The sequence below is a fragment of the Ambystoma mexicanum genome, chromosome 5q (genome assembly GCF_040938575.1).
Source record: "Ambystoma mexicanum isolate Mex_15411 chromosome 5q, UKY_AmexF1_1, whole genome shotgun sequence".
Lineage (NCBI taxonomy): Eukaryota > Metazoa > Chordata > Amphibia > Caudata > Ambystomatidae > Ambystoma > Ambystoma mexicanum.
This window is the reverse complement of record NC_090933.1, coordinates 837,331,059-837,347,301: the sequence shown is the minus strand read 5'-3', so window position 1 is coordinate 837,347,301 and position 16,243 is coordinate 837,331,059. Positions and strand designations below refer to the sequence as shown.

Here is a 16,243-nt window from a genome sequence, read left to right as displayed (position 1 = left end):
GAAGTTCCAACATTACATACACAATGGAGGGCAAGAGGGACCGGGATACCTTACCTCGACGCCAGTGGAAGTGGCGAAGCGAGGAAGGCAAGGCAAGCAAAGACTAGGTCCTCGCTAGAGCAGCAACATTGGACAGCCAATGGAGGGAGAGGGTAGGGCAAGGGGAGGGCACATCAACATTGAACAACGACTGAGGGGAAACACACAGAGTGCACAGCACTCACACAAAGAAAAGCAAGTTCCAACATTGCAAACCCAATGGAAGGTAAGAGGGACCGGGATGCTTGGGATGCCTTACCTCGACGCCAGCATGAAAGAAGAGCAGTGGAAATGCGACACCAGTCATTTATTACACTAAAGTATCATGAGTTATTATTTTCGAATATTCTCTCAGTCTGGTATTGATAAAGCAATAAACCCTGAAAAGGGGATTGCAAAGTTTTTTTAAAAAACTTTGCAGAAAGGATATTATCAAGGACAGAGAAAAAAACAAAAGGGGTTTGTAATCTGTGGGACAGCATGGCTCTTGGTGTGTCATTAACGAGACAATATCATTTGTGCAATTAAAACCAATTAGGAAAAACTATTAAGACTTGAGACATAATTTGCTTTCATGACCTACATTCTAGAGTCTCTTGAGAACATAGTGCCGGTGACCCAGATAACTCAAGCTGTTTCCTTTTTTTCAATTTCGGTTATAAGTCCCTGCACGCTCTATCTAGTCGCTTATTATATCTGAGTACTTCTTACCGGAGCTAGACCTCTGATGTGCACCCGGACATGGCATATAATGTGTCAGTCCATATTATAATTGCATAAACAACGGCAAGTTAAGCGGAGAGTCTTGGCCTGCACTTCTGATCCACATTTTTTGAGACGGGGCACATATTTCAGACAAAGTCTTACAGTCGTAGATCCCCTGATGCTTTAAAGGCACCAAAGGTCAGCAGGACATGCCCCAGTGTCCATGACGGTAAAGTATCGATTAAGAACCCAGGGCGGTTATGTTCTGAATGCCACAGAAAGCTGCACTTCCGGGTTTGGAGGAAGTGCATCTCTTTAGTAGGTGGCTCACACAGCTACAGAGTAAGTAGCTTACAGGTGCAGCCACCTCAACATGAAACCAGCCTCCTTTGTGGGGTACATTTGAGGCTTCTCTCTGCCAGTTATGATGCTCTAACATCTGACTGGCATGGGATATGCTGCTGCATCGTGTACTGCCCCGCGCGATGCACGTGTAGCGCTTGGGAGCTCCGGCACAAGCACTGTCCTCAGTCGAGACCAGCCAGGAAGCTTCAGCGTCTGTGCCCAGCTCATTTGAGGAGAAAGATTGCGTTACCTCCCCCAACATCTGCAGCTGGCATTTGCTTCTCTCATTGCTGTGGTTGTCATTGGATATTTTAGAGTCTGGCACGTGTTGGCTACGTTGGGGCATCTGGTCCTTGTAACTGGTCGTGTGATGAGCCAGGCCTGCAAGGGGAAGGGTGAAGGATCTGGTGTCTAAGACCAGGTGCTCATTTGTTCGTGTTTCATTACAGATTGTGTTGGTGCATCCAGTCTTGTATGATCTTCACGTATTCTCTGCTCTTATCTAGCATTTCATATCATGCCATTTGCGATCGGCCGGCTGTCAATGAAAGCCCTCGAGGACTGCACCTGTAGATGGAAAAGCCTGGGGAAAATATAGAGCCCTGTGAGGCTATGAATGGGCCGAAGGCTCATGTGAGGAGTTTGACCCATCGATGCCCTGAGTGCCTTGTTGCAGAAATTAAGTGAACCCATCAAAGACATTGGGCCTCATTACACGGACGGCGGTAAGGGTTTACCGGTACCGGTAAACCCTTGCCGCCTTACTACAAGGTCCCTTTGTGGGACCCTACCTTAACGGCTGGTTTTACCAGCCATTAAGGACGGGACCCGCAAAGGGACCTTGGTGGTAATTACGGTACCGCAATTACCGCCTTCCCCTTTCCCATTGAGCCCTATGGGGGCAAAAATGGGAATGGGGAAGTGCCATGGTGAATGGGGAATTACTGCCCCCAAACACCTTGGAATAGGGCGTTAATTCCGCCATTCACCATGGCGGACTCGGTAAAATACTGGCGGCAACCATGGCGCTAATAGCACCATGGTTACCGCCGTCCGTTTAATGAGGCCCATTATCACCAGTGTCCATCGTGTGGATACCTATTTTAATGATCTACTGTTAGCGATGCTGACAATAGGTGAACCAGGATTGGGGTTCAGGATTTACCGCTATACGTTATATATAGGGAGCCTTGCATGAGCTGAATTGTGGCTGCTTCTGTGCTACAACTCAGGCAGAATCCAAATTTATAACCCAGTTTTGGACCACAACACTCACAATTCAGTTGTCTTGATTAGATAGGGGATAATTGTGATACAAAAGAAATCTATGAGCGCTTTGGGGTCTGATGACTTGCTTAAGTGGGGTTGTTACTTATCCTATCCCGAGAATCATTCCTTTGAGTGAGGAAAACATTATTAAGATTCAATCGGACAGGGAAAATGCTGCCAAATATTGCATTGACCAATGAGGAAACAATGGGACCTGCAAAATCAGTGGGAAGGTCCAATAATGGCAATTGCTTTTGGCAGGTCCTCAATTGTACAGTGACAATGGCTGGACTTTTACGTTGACTGGAGCATTTGCGTGCAAGGCTGATTGTCAAGGGTGATTCCTTTAACCCTTTGAGGGCATATCCTCCCAGGTGCCCATTGCTGGGGGATGAGGGGGAAACCATTTTCTTGACTCCCAGGGTACTTAGGGGGTGAGGGAGCACAGATCTTGCTTCCCCCTCATTTAAGGGCAAATCAAGCCCACTTAATCAGGATACACATATATGCCCTAAGGGACAAAATATAACAGGTAAGGGGAATCTGCGCGTTTTTACTCTGTTTTGAGGAGAATGAGATTTGAACAGGCTGGATTAGATTTCACCTACATACCTAGAAAGAGGTTATTTGAGGGTGGTCAGGAACGTTGATGTGGTCAAAAGTTATTTTCGCAACGATTTCTCATTTGACATGAGGTGTTTAGGAGACACATGTCACATTCTTTTATTTTGCCCGGATCCGGCCCTGCTGAGTACCATGAAGTAGGGGTGTGTGTATTTTCTCTTTTTGTGTGTGGGAGATGTAAGAATTCCGTCTCAGCCTCATGATACCGGAGTTTCTCATACTGGACCTTGGCCTCCTTTTCATGTTGTTCAGTTTGGCTTCTCTATGGCGATCTAGGGCAGCTATGGTCTATGTTGTTGGTGTCACCGCTTGATCCTTGTGTAGGCTTTTGGTGCCTGGTCAGCCACACTGTTTCATTAGCCGCGATAAATAGTATCAGCTCTGGTTCGACCAAGCTACATATTAAGGTTGAGTTTGTCCACCCATTAAATAGGGACATACGGTTGGGCTCTCTGATTGACAATCAAATATGGAAACATTACTAATGTAGGTTTTTCCTCATATATGTTCATTGTGAGCTTGTTTGCATGGCTCTCTCTTCCCATAACACAGGAGCACAGCCGAGCAGCCACTTGTCACAAGGAGGCATAAGCATCTCCCCAAGAGTGCCAGTAACCAGCAGCTTGTGTAGCCATGCGGTGTACTCAACTCCCCTGCTACTCCTGTGAGAACATGTGTGGGTCACGGAATGTCAGCCGTGCCATTCTTGCAGAGAACTGTAGCCAGTGCAAAAGACACTCCAAGACGTTCTGTATTCATCGCTGTATCCACTGCACTCTTTTTCCTGCAACATCTCTCTGTGAACCTTATTTTATTTTGAGAAATCCTATGTTGCAGTGAACTTTGTCACTTTTGTTCCCTTTGAGGTGGCCTTCGATGCTTGACCACAGCTACCACTAGCTGAGCAAGGGACATTTTCTGGGAGACCCTGTTAGCCTAGACCAGGGGTGCACAACTTGTTTCGCTCGGGGGCCGAATGTGCCACACAAGTTCCGTACCTTGGGCTAAACTATCAATGGGAATGTGTGGGTGGAAGGGGCCTTGGTTCATAAATTTGAGTTCAAAAACATGTTTTCAAAGGCGTTATTTTTATTTATTGCTTTTTAATTATTAGGCATTATACCGAGCCCTTTTAAAACTGCACAAATCACGATGCAAAGACAAACACTGTACCACAGAGCCTTCACAAACTGTTACAGACCTAATGACTGACACACTTTAGGTCAGGCAGCACTTCATTAGATTCATGTGACTTGATGGGCCACAAATAATGTCCTAAAGGGCCGCATGTTGTTATGTATTTTTTTATATTGCATGTATTTGCAGCCCACATAACCCATAGGTATCTAGGCGCTAGTTTCATTGTGGAAGGGCAGGTTATATTTATAACACGGTTGATTTTTGATTTTTTTTTTCCAAATGCGGGTCCGGGATTCAAACCTGTGGTTGCTCAGCGTGGTCTTGATTCCAAGTCCTGCGCATTGCCACAGGGCTACCCACCCGTCCCGTTTGTGCACCACTGGCCTACATCAATACACAATCGTCTACACTGAAGACAGGGCTCAGAGAAACTGTCCAAACACTTGCTACCAGTCATGAAAATGTAACATGTTTCAGGGTTCAGATTTGTTTCCATGCCAAAGGCATTGTGGCTCATGGGAATACTTACTAATACCGCAATAATCTACTCACTAAACCTTCCCAATGACGTATCTCAGCAGGAAAGTGAAGACAGTAAGGTTCTACAGCGCTACGTTTCTGTCAGTATAAATATTTATTTAAACTTTTCTGCAGCAATGGACCGTCTCATAGGGTGTCGGATAGCTCACAAAGTTCAAAGGGAGGCGGTGAAAAAGAAGGTATCATTTTTCAGAACAGGAGAGGAGGATCAGCACAGTTGTAGTATAGCAGGGGACGTGGACCGTCCGGATTAGGTGTGGGGAAAGAGGTCCATTTTGATGAATTTGCAGAAGCTAGTGATAGAAGGGATGGCACAGATGCGAGGTGGGAGGGCATAGCAGGTTCCGGGTGCCCATTGGGTGAAGACCTGTCTTTCTCCGCAGGTTAGCTTGATTGGCCTATGTTTTGTGTGAGATAGGATGGGGTTTTTAGTGTCCCATGAAAGCAAATATCTGTGGTATGGGAAGCTAATGCAGCTGGGAGATCTAGGATGGTGTGTGCATTTTTGGATACGTGTAGAATGACTATTAATACTCTGCTTTCTCTATGGCTTGCAAGGGGGCAAGAATATTGCTGGGGAGTCCAGTGATGGTTGCATTAACGTAGTCCAGCTTGGAGAGAATGAGTACCTGGACTGCAGTGCAGAAGTCTTCAAGAAGAATGATGTTTCTTACTTTATTAAAGTGGAGTAGGTGTAGTAGGTGTAGGTTGCATGCGTTGGTGAAGGTTAGTTGGGGATCAATGTTGAAAACTAGGAACTGTACTGGTGTGGAGAGGGAGACCTGTTGGAGGTCATTGATCTGGGGGGTGAGTCTGGGTGTGTGCCTGCATTGGCAGGTGAGGAAGTATTCAGTTTCAGATGGGGTTACTTTTAGCAAGTTAGTGGCCATCAAGAAGGTGGTGATGGTGAGGAGGCAGTCTTTGCGGGTGTGGAGTTCTAAGGGGCAGGAGATCTTGAAGTATATTTGTGCATGTAACCGGCATATTGCTGAGGATGCTTAAGAGTTTGTCAGAGGGGTTTAACATATAGGGTAAACAAGCAGAAAGATGGGGGTTGTGTTCCCCAGTATCAGACTGTGGTGAGATATTATTGATGGGGCATGGAGAGGAGGAGTGTCATATCAGTGGTGAAGGAAGGACATCAGTTGAAAAGAGTGTCTGAGTGTTTCATTCAGTGGGATAGGATGTTTAGGAGGATGGTGTGGTCAACAGAATCAAAAGCAGCAGAGGGGGCATGGAGGACTAGTAGGGCTGTCTCTCTTGTCAGTGATGGTGTGGTGGTTCTCTAGGATGTGAAAGGTTTCAGTCTAAGGGCTGTGGCATTAAGCAGGTTGTTTCTTGTGATGTGATTTTTAGGACAGCTTATTACAAAGCACACATTATTCTGGTGAGATATGGCAGAAAAAGTGATGGAATGGTAGTTTTCAGGGAGTGTGAGGTTGATAGATGGCTTCTTCAGGAGGGGGAGATTTATCCTATTTTGAATGTACATGGTATGGTTCTGTGTAAGAGTCAGGAGTTGATAATGTTGATCAAGTGGGGGGCTGGACGGAGATGCAGTTTGATGAGCTTGAGCTGGTCATGTGCCACCCCGAAAGTGGACTGATTTTGTTTTGGCTTTGCGGGTATCTTGGTAAATGAGGCGGAATGTGTCCCATGTGCCTGAGGGTTTAGCAGTGAGGGTTAGAAGAGGGTTTGTGGAGAAGAGGGCCTGTCTGGTGTTGTGCATGTTGGAGTTGAAATAGCCCATGAGGGAGTTGCATAGCAAGATGGATGGGGCCTTCTACGTTTGGGTGGTAGTTTTGATTGTGAATTGATGGTGTTGAAATGTTTCTTTATGCACCTGGGGGTGGTTTCAAGCTCTTTGTGCTAATCGGTGGGTTTGGTGCTGCATATGGACATCTTGTATATGGATCAGCAACTTTCAAAGGCTGGAGGATGATGCTTTTTGTTTGCCAAGTTCTTTCTAGACATCTGGCTTCCTGGTCGGTGTTAGGCAAAGTTTGTATGCAGTACCCTTTGGGACCACTACGCACAACTAGGGCTACAGGTGTAAGCAAAACCAACCTTTGGTATAAGTCTGTTCTACACAGTTTTGTGGTAGCGTTGCTGAGCTGCCAGGCTTATCTCAAGAGGGGAATGTGAGCTGTAAGGATGTTACACAGAGGTCTACAATCACAAGTATTCAAATAGACACTTACACTCAAAGTTTCTTGGTAAAACACTTATTAATTTATTTCACAGTCAGTAATAAAACATTCACTAGAAGTAGGCAATCCATATCACACAAAAATATACTTCAGCACTTCACACGTCAGGTTCTGAGGCATTTAAACTACTTTGAAGGAGGAGCAAAATGGCATTCACTGCATTTGAAGTAGGAACAAAAAGGCATAGGTTAATAAAAAGAAGATTACAGTTACTCTTAGACAGTGCAAATAGTTTGAATTCGCCGGAGGAGTCAATTCAATGCAATAGGTTAGGCCAGAGTCAATGGGCTAATGTCTTATATAGGATAGGCAGTTCTCGTAGTTAAACGGAAAAGTCTTTGCAAAGGTTCTCAGACGTAGTTCGTAAAAGAAAGATTTGTATGTTGGCTCACAAGCTGACTAGGCCTGCCAGTTGCCAAAGTTGCAAGCACTTTCGCAGTGAGAGGTAAGTTCTCTCGGTCGGGTTTTCACAGTACCTTACAATGAAGAAAAAGATGCAGCTGAGGACTTATGTTCCTGGCAGTTCCTGTAGATCTCGCTGTTCCTGAGTCTGTCGTGGGGACAAGAGGGAGGACGTCGGGGAACTCCTGCACTGCACGGGGATTGGTCAAAAAGCTGGCAAAGACAAATCTTCAATTCCGGTAGCTGTAGTCAAGCACACAAACTGGTGTCCCTCTCCCTGGTTATTCGGTTTCCTGCAGCACTCTGAGGAAAATACAACAAGCTCTGAGAATGGTATCCAGTTGGCTAATGGGTCGAGTTGATTGGTCCCACCAACTGAAAGGGAGAAATCGTCCTTGAAGCGCTTCTCTGTTGAGATGAACTTGGCGATTCAGACCTGCAGCAGGGCTTCACCAGGCAAACCAATGGTCCAGGAGTTGCAGCAGCTGTCCTCTTCCAGCTCGTCTTCGGTTCTTTCATTCCAGTGGTTGACTCTGCCTTTCAAGCCAAGAGACTCGCCTTTTATCCAGTTTCCTCCCATTCATTCCAGCCTAGCTGCCACTCACCCAGCAGGGTGGCTGTCCTTGTTGGACAGTCAGCCACCCAATCACGCCAGAGTGCATTTGGGCATCCTGGGAGACTAAGCACAGGGAGTTTCGGGCACCTCCCTCACTTCCTGCCCACCCCAGGCACTCTGGCATCAGAGGCGATATTCAGTCCTGAAGCCCGCCAAAGGTGTAGGAACAAAGGGACCAAACCGGGTTTAATGCACAGAGACAAACCCTAGAAGGACCTTTCCAAAAAGAAATGGCAAAGAAAGAAGACCAGGACCTGTTTAAACAAAGGGGGCTCAGACGCCATCTTGAAAAACATGGCTCCCGCGATTTAACACTACCTGTGTTTGCGGTCGGGAAAAATCATGGTAGTTCGTTGTAAAACCACTGCCACCAGCCATTTCGAAAGGAAAGGGTAGCATTTGACTGCTATATAAGTGTCTAGACATAGGGGATACTAAGTAACCCCTGCAGAACTCTTTTGTAAGCTAGGGTGTGCTGGGTCTAGGTATTTGAAAAGACTAGTAAAGTCAATTTCACTTTACTTTCTCTGGGAAACAGTAGATTACCCCAGAGAAGGTATTTAAACCTTGGGACAGCCAAAAAAGACTTCCTCTGTGTCACTGCACGGAGGGTGCTGTGTGACACACATGAAAAGATGAGCCTGTGGAGTTGTCTAAAACTCCATAATCAAAGAACACAAGAGTAAAACAAATTCAAAATACATGACAGAGTGGGAAAAAAGGCTCACACTCTCTCTAGGTAAAAAAAATCAAGTCCTCAAAATCCAGCAAAGTTGCTAGGGGTCTGTAAGGTGAAGGGAATTCGCACATTTATGAGAATTCTCCCTAACACTCATCCCCCCAGACTAAGGGACAGTAGGATTTAATCCAGGCCTGGATGAATATCCTTACTCCAGTCAGTCATACATTCTGGAGAGACCATCAGCATTTTGGTGATTACACCCTGACCTGTGTTCAATGGTAAAATCAAACCCCTGTAGGCTGATTGACCATCTCAACAATTTAGGATTCTCCCCCTTCATCTGCATTAACCATCTCACGGGTTGGTGGTCTGTCTGAATCACAAATGTAGATCCATACAAGTATGGTGTAAACTTGTTCAGAGACCACACAATGGCAATAATGTGGCTGGGAAGATTCACTGCAATTACACGGTGAATGAACTGGGGCACTACAATAAAGCAAATTTATTGCACTGATTTGATTAAATGTCAATGAATAAAGTGTATTAGTACTTCGATGATTAAAGTAATTCAAACAATATGGTATGAACTTTCACTTTCACAGTTTATATAGAAAACATATAAATGTATTTTCCAACATACATGAATTCAATTAATTCCGCAGATTGTGTCAATAATGAAGAATACAGGTTCTTCTTTCACAAAACTTAATATACATTTAGACTGTCTTTCAACAATTCATTACAAATTTCAAAAAATGAGTCCCAATATTAGAGTTGACATAAATTGTTCAGTGTTAATGTAACCGTTGTCCCCTCTTCCCAACTACGCGTTTCGGGTGTTAAACACCCTTCTTCAGGTTATAAATATTGGGTAATCGTTCTTTCTATCTCTCCTGCAATTAATTATAAAGAAAATTCAATAAGTGTGATAATTACAAGTGTTTAAAGTATCAGTACTGTGTGACTTAAAGGCACATAACGGCACTAACCTTGGTTGTGGACCTGGAGTGTGGTCCAAATGTTTACATGCTGGTAGATTACATGATCACTGAAAAATATGGATATAGTAGTGTCAAACCCCGGTAATACATAGTGTGGCTCAGGGGGAGCAGGTGCCATATCATAGCGCTGGGTCCCCCTGTCGCCACATAAAATTCAGTTTAAATAGCAAGTGTTATACAGAAAACAGCCTGGTGCTTACCTAGAATTACGTGACCGTAATCGATCTGTCTAAATCAGTGGTGGATGTCCGGAGGAATCACAATTTGTTCAGTAATTATACGTATCACCTCCTGTAACGTATATTATATGTAACATTAGGGGTTACATTAATATTTAATTCTATGTTTCATAAGACATAGATAGTTAGTTGAGTACCCGCCTACCTGTCTTATGATCAGCGTATCCCATATGTTCTGATTCGGTGTGTGACCGCTCGCTTACTTCAGTGTCAGATTAGAAGAGAGATTAACTCCTTCTATCTTCCCATCTAAAGGTTGTCCCTTGAGGAGATCAGGTAGAGGTTCACTCTCCTCCTCCTCCTCCTCCTTCTGAGCAGAAGCTAGAAACAAAGCTCCCACTTCTGGTCTTGAGACATTGGCCCTCATTACGACCCTGGCGGAGGACCATGGTGCAATTTGCACCATGGTCCATGGCGCTAAGCTGCCAACTCCGCCATGGGGGTTGGCGGACTTACCGCCCCATTCCGAGGTTGGCGGGGCGGTAAGTCCCCAATCCCCATTTACCCTTCCCCATTCCCATTCCTGGCCCCATAGGGCATAATGGGAGTGGGGAAGGCGTTAATTATGCCACCGTAATTTACGGTGGCGTAATTAACAACAAGGTCCCTTAGCGCCATGGATTTTAACGCCTGCTAAAAGCAGGCGTTAAAATCACCATGGCGCTAAGGGAACTCGTACTCAGGCGGTAAGGTACGCCATGGTTTACGCCGGCGAAAACCCCTTTCCGCCAGGGTCATAATGAGGGCCATAGGCTTTTAGGCGGTTGGTGTGAAAACCCTGGGGGCTTCCAAGTTTTCCCACAACCTTGAAGGGTCCCATCCGTTTGTCCCGTAAGGCTCTCTGCCTTGTAGGTACCATAACTAAAACATGCTGGTCTTGAGTAAACTCAACCATGTTGGCCTTCTGGTCATGCCAATGCTTCACCAGAGCCTGACCTGCTTTCAAGTTATCAGATGCTTCTGTCATCATGTGTGACATTCTCCTCCGGAGACCTAGCACATAGTCAGTGGCTCTCTCTGGCTTGGGGGAAGTAGCACTCTCCAACCTCTCCTTAATTAGGGCCAACGGACCGCTAACTGGATGACCATAGAGAAGCTCAAAGGGACTAAATCCAATTCTCTCCTGAGGGACTTCTCTATAAGCAACGAGAATGCATGGCAGTGGAAGATCCCACTTTTTTCTAAGGGGTTCTTCTAAAGCACCTATCATGCTCTTCATAGTTCTATTAAACCTCTCTACCAACCCATTAATCTGGGGATGGTAGGCAGTTGAGAACTTGTAAGTCACTCCACAGTTTTTCCACATGGCCTGCATGTAGGGGGATATAAAGTGTATCCCCTATCAGAGATGACTTCCTTAGGAAAACATACCGTGGGAAAAGAAATACCAAGTAGGGCCTTAGCAACTGCCTGAGCAGTAACAGTCCTCATAGGTATAGCTTCAGGATACCTGGTAGCATGATCTACCACAACCAATATAAATCTATTGCCTGAAGAGGTTGGAGGGTCTAAGGGACCAACAATGTTGTTTCCGACCCTCTCAAAAGGGATACCCACCAGTGGGAGGGGCAGCAATGGTGCCACATTCTTGGCTCCACTCTTGCCAGATGTCTGACAAGTGTGACAGCTCCTACAGAATTTATCTACATCAGATTCCAACCTAGGCCAGTAGAAATGCAGAGAAAGCCTTTCCTTGGTCTTCTTAAAGCTTAAGTGACCAGCTAAAGGAATCTCATGGGCTAACTGTAGGAACTGTTGTCTTTTCTCTAGAGGCACTACAAGTCTTCTGTAGTCCCCTGGGATAGACTCAGTAGGTTCACTGTAGAAGAGGCCATCTTCCCAGTACAACCTGTGATTCCCTGGCTCTTGCCCATCCAGCTGGGAAGCTGCCTGTTGGTGAAGTCCTTCAAGAGTAGGACACTCTCTTTGACCTCTGCTGAAGTCTGCCCTACAGGGGCCACCTTCTGCCAGTAAAGACTGCAACTCAGGATGGTCTTTAGGATCCAGATCTCCAACAGGGGAAGGTCTTCTTCCAGCTCTGAATCTTCAGCAGCTGATTCAACCTTTCCTGTTTGTTCCTCACACTCAGCCTCAGCTGGTGGAGCAGTCAGAGGTGTGACTTTGGACAGTCCTCTCGGGGATGTCCTTGCGGGTTGCAAAGGAGTGTTCTCAGGCTTTTTCCTTGAGACCTTGGGCTTCCCCTTTGTCTCCTTTTTCTTGGAAATAGCAGTTAGTAGTTCCTGTGGACTGGGTGTTATAGTTTCTTCTGTAACAACCTCTTGAAAGTCTGTTAAGGTACTCTCTCTGGCCTTCTTTGTCTGTTCCTGTTTCCTTTTACTAGGAGGCCAGGGGGTGCTTGATACAACTCAAAGAGTTTTTAAGTCATTCCCAAGCAGGACTCTCCCAGGCACCTACCTTTGTAGACTAACAGGTATCCTTACAGTCGTATTGTTGAACTGGATGAGAGCTGGAACTCTTGTCTGGGGTTCCTGCTTCAAAAAGGAACTCCTCATGCTAATATGTGCGCACCATCAATACAATTCTCACATACGGTATGAATCCAACTGATTCTTACATTCCTCCTGTGCAAGAAAAAAGCGGGCACAACTTGTTAACCAACTGCTAAAGATATTTGCCATGTGCGATCACAACGGATACACTGCATCTGTGTGGCAAAAGACACATACACCCAGGTTCATCCCCGGTTCCCAAGCCTTTCATCGCAGGCATACATTGACTTTTTGATCCATCTCTGGCATGTGTGGAAGCGGTTCAGATTCTGATGGACACAGCCAACCACATGGATGCGCAGTCATTCAGGCTCTTCTACTCAGGGTCGCCAGCCTCAACTGAATTTGGTTATCAGTGTTTAAAATCTCCTAAAATGGAGGTGTTTGGCAATTGTTGTGATAAATACATTATGGGGCTCATTTCAGGTTTGCCGGTCCGGAAAATAAGTGGCAGTAATAACGTATATCAGCACTTTTCTGGACCGGGAAACAACAAGTTTGCCGGTGAGGCTCCCTTATTTACATCTGGCTAAAAGCTGGAGGTAAATCAGGCACCCCACTGGCAAAAAACAGCCAGAATTACCGGCACCAGTATTACTGGTGCAGATACAGGCATCCCATGGACTCCATTGAATGGGGAATTACTTACCGTTCCTGTCAACTGAAATCTGCCGGTAATACCAGTAGATCAAGCGCCGGTAATGATAATACCGTTTGCCGGTATGCTGGCGGTATTATCATCAGGATACAGGCAACCATGTAATGAGCCACATAGTGCGTCTATATGTTGTGGCAGAATCAGACCAGAAGATGTGTCCAATAGGCAGCTTCAGTGAAGTTTTGACCTGCAAGCCAAGTGACAGTTCTGAGCTCCCTCCCTTAACAAAGAGGCTGTATGCTTTGGGGACAATCTAGTGCCACCACAAGTAGCTGTCTAGTTTTTCCATTTCCTAATAATAAAACTACTGTGGAAGCCTTGTTATCCAGCAAGCTCAGTAAATCGCCACCTGTCATTGCCGACAATAGTACTGTTCTGATCAGGAAAATGCCAGAAAACAAGCTTTTGAGGATGGATGGATAACTGAGCTTTCTGATATCAGAACGCCATGAAGTTGTGTTATCTGCCTCTTTGCTCGGTTTTCCAACTCTCTGCCACACAGAACACCGCCATTAGGGGATCTGCCATGCTTAATTAACCGCCAGCACCTTTGGGTTCCGATTGGTGCAGGATAGTCTTGGTTTTACTGCATCACTTTGTATATGGCACTGCACAGCAGATTCCGCCTGCTTTGTGAACGCTATAGTAGTAGGAGTTATTCCCCAACAGAATGGTACTTCATTTACCAATGAGTCAGCCCGGCCAGTCTTCGAATCTATGCCTGCAGGTTGCACACAGATGTTTGTGGGGGATAAACTGCCCTGCCCATTGGACCATTTCTGAAAGTTCTGTATGAAATCTGTCAAAATGTGAGCAGTGTGGGTGTGAGCCAGTGTCATTGTCAATAGCATTTTTAAAAAACATGTATTGCTATTTCTATCGTTTTGAATATGAGGTTTCACCAAATAAATAGTTTACATACTTCAAGAGCCATTTGTAATGTGATGATTGTATCTAAGTTAGATGGTTGTCATTTCGTTATTAGAAAATCAAACTGAAAGTGATTGCTTGAAATTTTAGTTTCTTTTAATGAAATAGGCAACCGGTTTGAAAAAACAAATCTTCCTATTTTTTTCATCCGGTCCACTTCAGAGTTTAAAAGTGTAATGAAACGGTTATATTTCAATCTTACCAAAAACGATTACAACATTTAAATGTTAATGAGATTATGGTCCAATTTTCTCTATTTGCACCCCCCCCCCTCTGCCTACCCTGCAAAGCGAATTCTATTTGCTTTCAAACATATGTCAAACAGGATTTTCAGTGATGTTTTTGAGTTTTTAATTTTAAATATTTTTCATTTTGTAAACCATGTTCAACTCGGCATGATTAGTAATTCTGAAATCATTGTCTGTCTTTTATTTCAAGCAAACATTTCGCATACACTGTAATTCGTCTAAATGTGTCCCCACAATAAGACATTTCAGTCTATTGCCTTCAAACAAATGACCTCACAGAGTGACGGTGATGTCTTTCAATGGTCTGTCGTCTTTGTCAGGATCGCATTGCAATCTCCTGTTAACATGAAGTAAACAAGGAATACATTGAAAGATTATTCTCGTGCAGCTCGGCTTAGCTATGGAACTCTTTGTCTTGCAGAGCTTCTTGAAAGACTTACTACAGAAAGCAAACAAGTCCTACGACGACTCGAAGCTTGAGGAGTACACCCACACAATGGTAAGGCTCTCAACTATCCGAGGTATTACATGTGAACTGGAAAAGATAAAGAGCTTACCACAAAGCACTGCTTATGTGTGCATTCTTACTACACAGTTATTGTGAAATACGAAACTCGTTTCCGACCCAGTTTCAATTAAGCAATAATTTTGCGTTCTGCAGGCTTCAGTGGGCGTTAATGGCCCGCCGCCCAAGTTACAGACCCGAGCGAAGCGAGGGCCTTAACCCTGGGCCCCAGGGCCGTTACCAGACCGGTAAAGACAGCAGAACGTGGGCTTATTGCTATTAGCACCCAGACGGCTCGAGGTGCTAATAGCAATAAAACATTTTTTTAATGCCTGCGTTGCTTTGTTCACAGCAGCAGCCAGGGAGAGTCAGGGTTGCCATGGGAATGGATGGCGGGGCTGTGCCCGGAGCGCCTCTTCCATTTTCATGGTTTAACAGAAAGCCAAGCTGATGAAGCAGACCGTGCTGAGGGATCGGGCAGAGAAGCCTATCGCTGGAGAGAGGGGGGTGCTGAGGGGCTGGATTTGGGGGTGGTCGGCAGGGGAAGCAGGGGAGGAGGGAAAACAGTAGCGCCGGTGAAGGGCAGGTGCACAGAACACCCAGTATGCTCCAAACCCGGGCTTGCATCGGTAGATTCAGCCCGGTTTGGGGCAACCGGATTGGCTCTGAGGGTGCTAATGAGCATTAAACCATGCTATAATATGTGGTAGCCGGCAAATTCTGCAGCAATGCCTGGAAATAATGATCTTATTACAGGCTAGTTGTAACATCACAACTGACCTAAATATGAAAATGACACCACAACTGCTCTGTAATCAGTTATTACGCTTCAGTTGTGACATCACAGTGCCTCCTGCTTGAGCCAGCATAGAGAGTTTCAGTTGTTACTGCAGCACTTAAAGCCGTGGAAATCTTTTCAAATTACTTGCTTGCAAAGTAGTTTCCTTTGACACATTGCAGCCAGTAATTGACAGGAACTGTTTATGGTGGAATGTTTAATTTGTGCACTGCTGGAGTTTAACTCACTTGAGCAAGAATCGGCATGTTATTGCTTATTTTAATGCGCAAAATGAAATGTTTTCCAATTCATGTCATTAAACGGCTTTAACTATTTTTCTGCAAAACATTAGGATATGGATGTTTACTTTTTTAAAAATCCAAACAGATTCTATATTTATTATATGGATCAGCAAATGGAAGATTTTTACATTATATTAAGCATCAGACGAGGTGTTAAAGGGAATGGCAGTGTGAGGACATTATTATAGGAATGCAATAAAATAAATAAATGAATACCACTGTCCATACATACGAAGGATATTGCAAGTCACCTTGGCGTTATGTGACCTTATAAAGGAACTCTGCCTTTGGCCTTGTTCCTCTATTTGCTCACACTTCCTCTGTGTCTTTTAATATCCTTACAAGGTAAGGTAGGGCTTGTCTGACTCATGAGATAGTCTGTTCAGCAACTTAAATTATCTCTAAAACGGCCTTGTGTCAATGGCAAGCACTTAACTCGCTGAGCCATCTTCCCAGCTGGATAGACAAGTTAATTATAAAGCACTAGACTACAGCAT

General features: G+C 44.9%; 1 protein-coding gene across 2 annotated transcripts in view; it reads left to right on the top strand.

Moving 5' to 3' along the window:
* CALB1 (calbindin 1) overlaps positions 1-16,243 on the top strand; it is a 242,345-nt gene that overhangs the window by 183,277 nt on the left and 42,825 nt on the right. For both annotated transcript variants that reach the window (XM_069621326.1, XM_069621327.1), the window contains exon 6: positions 14,583-14,660. In XM_069621326.1, coding sequence (XP_069477427.1) covers positions 14,583-14,660 — 78 coding nt within the window. The remainder of the gene's footprint in view (positions 1-14,582; positions 14,661-16,243) is intronic.